Here is a 9,195-nt window from a genome sequence, read left to right on the forward strand (position 1 = left end):
TAAACTGAAAAGGCACTTTGACCAATAATCAAGCTGTAAAACATCACATGCAACTACTATCATCATCAACATAAACCAGATAATCCAACAAAAGTGAATCAATAATCAAGCTGTAAAACATCACATGCAAAGACATATAATCACCAATAATTATCCTAGACCAATATGCATTCAACTAAAAAGAAGTCTTTATCAAAGTATTATCTCAGAGGTGATTCAGGTGAATAAGAAACTAGCTTCTTGCTATTTCCAAGTCATTCTCTCATTAAGCTTATTCAATTTCAACAAGAACAGTCTTCAAGCTTTACTTGAAACTCTTAACACTGGCAGCTATTATGGAAACGTCTCTCACTGTCCTCATAACTTTAGAATCCTGTATGCACCTTATTATGCCATCTATGGAAAACGAATATCCTTTTATCTAAAAATAAAATTTAAAAAAATATATCAAAACAAAACTTACAGAGTATTGCCGCATGGCATATTCATTCTCCTCTCTACCTCAAAACTCAATGTTCATGCCTATAATAACACTTACCATGTTCTCTCTGAAGATGTCTATATTATAATTTACCTTCTGTTACACTCATCTCTGGCCACCGGCCTTTCTTGCTGAGCTTCCTAGCTTCAATTTTGTAGAGCTAAAATTTAAAATAGCTATCAGGTAATTTCTCACATGAAAGGGGAACTAAAAAAATATAAAAAAACACTTAGTTTCTCACAATCAATTCACTAGATACCTGATTAGTAACACTGCTGCAGAAATATGCTTGGACTCTTTCTCATTTACAGCCTCATGAGTCCTCTTCATATGCTCTAAAGCTGATCCAGCGGTACTTACACTACAAATATAAAAATAAGACACTAAGAATTTTGCTAAAGGAGGACTTGATCAAGAAACCATGGGCAAGCCACTAACCTTTGCTGCATGAGTAACTCCATACGACAATGCTTTGCTGCAGAAGTTCAAACAAATGTGCAAACTATATAGTTCAAAATTACCTTATATATATTTAAAAAATGTTTTAACATTTAACGAAATATCATGCAACTTTAATTTATTCATTACTAGTCACATTCTCTTTATTTGGACTTGACTATCACAATGTCTTCAATCAAGCTTTTTTGCTTCAATTAATTTTGTATACTTTTTGTTTTGCTTTATATAATAGTTGGAACCATTAAACAATTGAGCCACAAAAGCAGAGTATGATAAACCTAGCTAAACTGGCATAGAAAAATTGAGCCCTAAAGTTTATCGGCGTAATTTAAATAATGCATACCTGAATCGGTGTAATTTAAACAATTGCTGGTAGATGCTGTGGTTCTCTTTGGAGCAGGAGCCGATTGGGATCGGGTCGAATTCCATTGATTCACTTGCAACAGAGCGCGATAGAGCAGCGACGGTGACAGAGCAGCAGCAGAAACAGAGCGTGACGACCTTGAGTCTGAAACGCCCGCGAGAGAAGCGATATTCCGGAGAGATAGAGAGAGGTCGACGGCGAGACCAGCCGTGAGAGTGGTGAGACTCAGTGAGCTTGAGGGTGAGAGTGGCGAGAGAAGAGCGAAGAAACTCAAAGGAGGGTTAGGGGTTCTTCGTCGCGGTTAGGGGTTCTTCGACGGAGGCATTGCGATCTTCGACGGAGGCATTGCGAATGGAGCTCGAGAAAGAGGGGGGTAGGGGTTCTTCGACGGAGGCATTGCGAATGGGGAGTAGATTAGGTTTAAGTTATTTGTGAATGGAGCCCGAGAAAGAGAGAGGTTAGATTAGGTTTAAGTGTTTTTTTTTTCGGCGGAAAATTTTAAATTACAAACGGATTTTCCGTCTGTAATAATTTAATAAAACTCAGTGTTTTTGTCTATTTAATTACAGACGGATTTTCCATCTGTAACTATTTTCCACGAAAAAAATTAATTTTTCCGACATAATTATAGACGGATTTCTTTTTCCGTCTGTAATTTATGCTAATTCATTTTTTTTTGTTTTCCGACAAAAAATCCTTCTGAAATTCCGTCTGTATTTCCGTGGGATAAAATCCGTCGGAAATATTCGTCTGTAATAACTAGTTTTCTAGTAGTGTTAGGAGATGTATTCTCAAGCTGTAGTTCAATACTATCATGTCAAGGACTCGCAAGAACTCATGTAGAAAAAGGGGTCATACTTCTGTTCCACCCCAAATTCATTTAGATGAAGAATGACAATATATCATAGAATGGAATCAAACATATATTAGAATAGAAAAGTAATAATATTAATCCATAGAAATAAACAGAGCTCCTAACCTTAACTAGGAGGTTTAGTGACTCATACTTTACAGAGAAAATGAAATAATAAGAAGATCTGTCTGGATCTGTCTCCCCTCTTGGGAGTCGTGATCCTTAGGAGGAAGGAGATCTCTTATTTATAGTAAAAACCTCTAAGACTTAACCTAAAAGATATTATTTTTAATTAAAAATTATAAAAAGAAAATAAAATAAGCTAAGGAGTGTTAAAATTCACTTTGGGGCCCACTAGGAGTGATTCGGGCTGAAGACTGGTATTCAACTTGGGTTCTGGGCGTTGAACTTCGCTGGTCCTGCTCCCTGGCTAGCGTTGAACGCTTGTTTTGGGCGTTCAACTTGGGAGGTCAGTCCTTCTTGGGCGTTAAACACCCAGGCTTAGTGTTTAACGCCAGTTTTGGCAATCATTCTAAAAGAAAAGTATAGACTATTATATATTTCTGCAAAGCTCTAAAAGTTTGCTTTCTAACGCCATTGAGACTGCATCAATTAGACCTCTATAACTCAAGATATGCTTGTTGGAATGCACGAAGGTCAGGATTGACAGCAGCTGCTATCCTTTCTTCGTCTCTAAACAAGATTATGCCAAACTGGCTCAAAATTCACCAAAAATCATAAAAATAACACAAAACTCAAATTAGCATCCAAAAGATGAATTTCTCTCTAAAATATACTAAAAATGAATAAAATATAACCAAAAACACTAAAAAAATGCTATGAAAAATGGTATAAGATGCTCACGTATCACCTGTGCCATAGCAGATGGTTTTTTTTCATATATAAATTATTAAAAATAATTATTTTTCGAAAACCCAAATTTGATCTTTATTTACAAGAATGTCTTTTTTTTTGTAATTAGGGCAAGTTCGCTGTACCCCCAGTGAACTCTATGTAAAATTTCCCCATAAAATGACCGTAACACAACAAAGTTGAGCACCAAAATTTGTTCTCGACAATCATTTTGGTTGTTGAATATCTCATTTTCTTTACAATGGCGAAAAATCCACTGTTACCGATTGATTACGATGCAGAAATGGTGTATGATGAAGAATGTTCTATCGTTTTTAGATCGAACCAACTAATATTTACACATCTGACAGTAGAAATTAATTGTTTAGAGCTGTTAAAGAATCTGGTATTACTTTTTGTGGGGATGCAAAAGACAAAGAAGATGAAAAAAAATCTACTACAGATATCCAACCGAAGTATATGGTACCTTAATTTATAAAAGGTATGTCACAACTGTGTTGTTTATGCTGTTGGTATATTTGTGTGAAAACGCTTGTGATGAAAACGTTATGTTATTTTGAATCAGGTATCATCTGCGCGATGACGAAGACGTACGTCTTATACGGTCTTGGCACAACCGTTGGGCAAATGTTCATCTGTTGGAGTTAGCTGTGTTCCTCGTCGATTTCGGTGGCCGAGGATCGTCTACGGATACTGTCAACAAAAGTCCGTTGAGTGGGCCTGTAAGACGAAATATCAGTCGGACAATGGTGGATCTGAATATGGCTCCTGAAGGTAGTCAAGATAGGCCTAATGTTGAAGTGGACAATGCTGAGTTGGGTGACGGCGTTGAAAGTCACGATGGTTCCGCTGTGAGGGATCCGATGATGGATCAGTATGAAGCTAACCCCGATGATGGAGACGATGCCGAAGAAGAACCAGTCAAAATTCCTGATGATGGTGACGATGAAGAAGAGATGAATTTTTACGGTGACACAAAAATTGCCCTGACACAGCCCGCTATTTCGCAACCGTATGGTCGCCCGGACCACTTCTCTAGGTTGAATCTCGAGGCAATGATGTCCGATTGGTCCTTTACCCAGGGAGGCCCTGAAGATGATCCAAGGAATGAGTTTGAGGTTGGACAACATTTTCAGAACAAGGAAGAAGTCATGTTGGCTGTTAAGACGTACAGCATCAGGAGGGCTGTGGAGTACAAAATACAAATAGTAAACAGTGACCAGTGGAGGTATAATGCGCACTGTGTCCAGTTCGAACCGGGTTGTAATTGGAGCATACACATATCATATCGCCGTAAGGTAGAAAAGTGGGAGGTGAGGAGATACACAGGTCCTCACAGATGCATGCAAACTTTGATGGGGCAAGACCATCGTCAGTTGGATTCGAAGGTGATTGCGCAACACATTTTCACAATGGTAAAAGCAAATCCAACAATAAGTATCAGGGTTCTGCAAGAAAGTGTAGAGAAACACTTTGGTTACAAGGTGTCCTACAGGAAGGTTTGGCTCATAAAACAGAGAGTGATTGGTAGCATATATGGGGATTGGGAGGAGTCCTATAACGAGCTTTCTCGTTGATTGTTTGCCATGCAAATGTACTTGCCTGGTAAGGATTTATTCGTTGTTGTTATATGTTAATAAGACAAGAACGGTATACAATATGCTTATTGATGATACGTTTGTAGGTACTTGGGTGCAACTTGTGACTCAGTCTTGGCCTGGTGCTGCCGATGCCGTGATGTTTCATCGGGTGTTTTGGATGTTTCCACCATGCATCAAGGCTTTCAATCATTGCAAGCCACTAATTTCCTTTGATCGAACACACTTATATGGTAAATATGGTGGCACGCTGCTGATGGCCATAGCTCAAGATGGCAACGCAAACATTTTTCCTATTGCGTTTGCCATGGTCGAGGGTGAGACAAAGGAGGCATGGTCGTTCTTTCTCTCCTATCTGCGTCATCATGTGACTCCACAACCCGGTGTCTTAGTGATTTCAGACAAGCACAAATCAATCGATGCTGCACTGAATGTTGATGATAGTTTATGGAAACCACCCCATGCGTTCCAGGCATTTTGTACAAGACACATTGCTTCCAATTTCATGACTCACTTCAAGAACAAGGACTTGAAGAAAGTTCTGATTAATGCAGCGTATTCGAAGTCGCAACGGGAGTTCACTCATTATTTCGGGCGTCTGAGGGGCGAGAATGAGGCGATCACAAAGTGGCTAGAAGAGATGCCACGATCGCAGTATGCGGATGAGGGTCGTAGATTCAGGCACATGACGACGAATATCTCCGAGTGCATAAACGCAGTGATGAAAGGTTCTCGGAATTTGCCAATCACGGCTCTGGTGAAGTCAACTTATTTCTAGTTAGGAGAACTTTTTGCCAGGAAGGGTTGATAAACCTCTATTTCATGGTTTATATTGTGCTCATTTGAGTGGTTTTTATCAACTCTTTACCCACTTATTCATACTATTTGCATGGTTTTACATTTGCCTTCCTAATTATGTGCTTTGATTGAAAACATGCTTCTTTGGCCTTAAGTTCCCTATGTTTAAATCCTATCTTATTTTCATTAGATGCCTTGATATGTGTGTTAAGTGATTTCAGAGATTACAGGGCAGGAATGGCTCAGAGGATAGAAAGGAAGCATATAAAAGTGGAAGGAATACAAGAAGTTGGAGAAATTGCTAAGCTGTCCAGCCTGACCTCTTCGCACTCAAACGGCTATAACTTTAGCTACAAAAATCCAAACGACAAGGTTTCAGTTGCGTTGGAAAGCTAACGTCCGGAGCTTCGATTTGATATACAATATGCCATAGTTGCTCTGACGCTAGACGACGCGATCGCGTGCTTCATGTGGCCGCGTCGCAGAGATGAAAATTAGCGTGTTTGAATTCGCAACTAGCGAATTCTGGGCTGTTTTTGACCCAGTTTGCGGCCCAGAAAACACAGATTAGAGGCTATAAAGTGGGAAAATGCATCCATTCATAAAGAAGCTTTCACATTCACAATTTTAGGAGTAGATGTAGTTTTTAGAGAGAGAGGTTCTCTCATCTCTCTTAGGATTAGGATTAGGATTTCTCTTAGTTTTAGGAGTGACTCTTGATCCCAGGTTCAATGTTCTTTTTATTTATTTTCTCAATTTAATTTATGAACTCTTCCATGTTACATATAATTTTCTTAATTAATGTTATTTGAGGTATTTTCAGATTTAATTTTGCTTTGCTTTATTTATATTGATGCTTTTTAATTTAGATATTTTCTTCCTTTTGACTTTGGTTAAGTAATTGGTAATGCTTGAGCTGTCAATAAAGCAGTGATTGAAATTGGGAGATGCTCCAATAAATCTAGTCTTTCCATAGGAATTGACTAGGACCTGAGGATTAAGCTAATTAATCCACTTGATCTACCTTCATAGTTAGAGGTTAACAAAGTGAGATTAAAATCCAAATTTCCTCACAATTGATAAGGATAGGACCTCCAGTTCTAATACCTTGCCAAGAGTTTATTTTATTATTATTATTTTATTCTTCTTATGCAACATAATGCTCCCTAATTTCTAAAACCCCTAATTTACAAACTCATAACCAATAATAAGAACATACCTCCCTGCAATTCCTTGAGAAGACGACCCGAGGTTTAAATACTCGGTTATCAATTTTAAATGGGGTTTGTTACTTGTGACAACCAAAACGTTTGTATGAAAGGACTTTTGATGGTTTAGAAACTATACTTGCAACGAGGATTTATCCGCAAATTTCTAGACCACGCAAAAGTTCTCTCATCAAAATGGCGCCGTTGCCGGGGAATTGCAAACGTGTGCCTTATTATTGGTTATTATAAATATTTGCTTTTTATTTGTTTATTTGTTTTTATTTTTGTTTTTATTTTTGCCTTTTTCATAAATTAAGAGGTTATTGGTTTTTATTTAGTTATTAAAAATTTTTCAAAAATTTTTTTTTCTTGGTGTTCATCTTGATCTTCAAGTTGTTCTTCGTGTTCATCTTGACCTTCAAGTTGTTCTTAGTTGTTTTCTTCGTTTTGATCTAAAAATTTTTAAGTTTGGTGTCATTTTATTGTTTTTCTCTTTCCTTATTAAATTCAAAAATTCAAAATTTAAAAATCAAATTTCAAAATTCAAATTTTTTTTTCAAAAATCATATCTTTTTCTAAATCTTATCTTATCTTATTTCAAAAATCAAATTTCAAAATTCAATATTTAAATTTCAAATTTCAATTTTCAAATTTTAAAATTTAATTTTCAAATTTCAAAATTTAATTTTCAAATTCAAAATTTAAATAACCTTTTAATTTAAATTTGTTTTTATTTTTGTTTTTAATTTTTATTTGCTACTATGAACTCTCACCCCTTTGGCTATGAGTCTGGTTACAATTATGTTGCAGGAAGAAGAAATTACAATGAGAACAGGCATCAAGGTTGGAAAAATCAAAGATGGGAGGAGCCACAAGGATTTGATCAACCCTCATGGCAACAACCACCTCCAATAGACTATCAACAACCACCACCATATGCCTATAAACCCTCTCATCAACACAGCTTTGAACCACTATACTCACAAGCCACCTACAACCATTCACCTCCATATGACCCTAACCCGTATCCACCATACCAACCACCCTATGAACCAAATGAACCCTCCTATCCACCCCAAACCTCCATGGAGAAAGCACTTGCCGATCTAAACTCTACTATACAAGCTCTCGTCGCCCAAATCAGACCACCAAATACCTTCAACAATCAACCCTCAAGCTCTAGTGCACTTCCTTTTCAACCACAGAATGATCTTTCCATCCCATCACCACCATCCATGGAAGAGCACCCACATCCATCAATCCAGGAGCAACATGATCCCAATGATGCTATTGAAATGGAACAAGAGAGAAGGGATCATCTTCGCGAATCCATACTTCATAAGGAGCTAGAGGAGGCCCTAAAGGTGAATGTAGTAAAAACCCTTGAAGTCGAAGGAGTGGTTGAAGAATTAGTGAAAGAAGAATCAAGGGATCGTCTCAAGGAAGCAGCAGATCGATTTCATGCAACTCTATATCAACTAAATCAGGCGATAAGTCAATTGGGTTCCCGACGCTCGGACACTCAAAGTGCTCCCATGGCTTCATGTGGGCAATCTAATGAAGAACATAGCATGAAGGAGATATTAGAAACTCCAGTGGACAGTATGGAGCATGACTTTGTACTGGAACAAGTGGAGGAAGCTGTAATTATCGAAGAAGAAGAAGTGGTTGAAGATTTAGGAGATGCAGAACCTCCATGGGAAAGTCAAGTTATCAAGCCTCCTTCAAAGACGTTTGAAATTGATGTTGAGGAGGGTGTACAACCTACAAGGCATATCATGGCTAAAGACTTTGAAGAGGTTGATCAAGAGATGGAGATTAAAGAAGAAGAAGAAGCTTGCAAAGAGGTGGAAGTCGTCAAAGAGCACAAGGGAGTAGAGCTTGAAATCACCTTGCCAAAGTTATTGGAGACCCCTCCCCCTGAGTTGCCATCATCCTTCACAACATTCAAGTGGATAAAATTCATATCCCTTAGCTTTCTAATTCCACTTGAATATGGGCTACTGAAGACGGATGGTCAACTTAGAGCTCTTTGTAACATTCAGAGTAAGAGGAAGATGGCCAGTGGTAAGAATTGTCCTGCAAGGTTCATTATGGTTGGAAGCTTTAAGTTTAAATGCAAGGGTTGGTGTAGAGCTCAATTGAATGGGTCTAGGAAGCTGTTTGGTAGCTGCAGTGAGAATTCAAATTACTTATCACCCAGCTGGAAAAATACAGATCCCGACAAAAATGGGTGTAAAAGCAAAGTTTGGGATCCTGGAATCTGCTCTGACATCTGTCACCCCGGGAGCCTAAGAATCTGTTTGAAGCTTCTTAAGGGCTTTACATGCCTAGTTTGGGACTCCAGAGGCTATTGGAATTACAAACATTGGTGGAGATTCCTGGATGAGTTCAAACACAAGCCACCATAACAGGAAGCTCATCAAATGTCCAACTTAAGGACTTTAACTAAAAGTGCTAGGTGGGAGACAACCCACCATGGTATGATCGTTAATTTTTCATTTTTAGTTAGTTTTATTTGTTTTTGAGTTTTATTTTATTTTATTTTATTGAACCTGGAG

At 38.0% G+C, this 9,195-nt stretch overlaps 1 protein-coding gene across 1 annotated transcript; it reads left to right on the forward strand.

The window, feature by feature from the left end:
• The first annotated feature begins 4,689 nt into the window (after positions 1-4,689).
• Positions 4,690-5,406, forward strand: LOC107627294 (uncharacterized). Its single transcript, XM_016330143.1, has one exon. The coding sequence runs from the start codon at positions 4,690-4,692 to the stop codon at positions 5,404-5,406; it is 717 nt and encodes a 238-aa protein (XP_016185629.1).
• The last annotated feature ends 3,789 nt before the right edge of the window (positions 5,407-9,195 follow it).

Source organism: Arachis ipaensis, chromosome B2, assembly GCF_059453495.1.
Source record: "Arachis ipaensis isolate K30076 ecotype BB chromosome B2, ASM5945349v1, whole genome shotgun sequence".
NCBI classification, from domain to species: domain Eukaryota; kingdom Viridiplantae; phylum Streptophyta; class Magnoliopsida; order Fabales; family Fabaceae; genus Arachis; species Arachis ipaensis.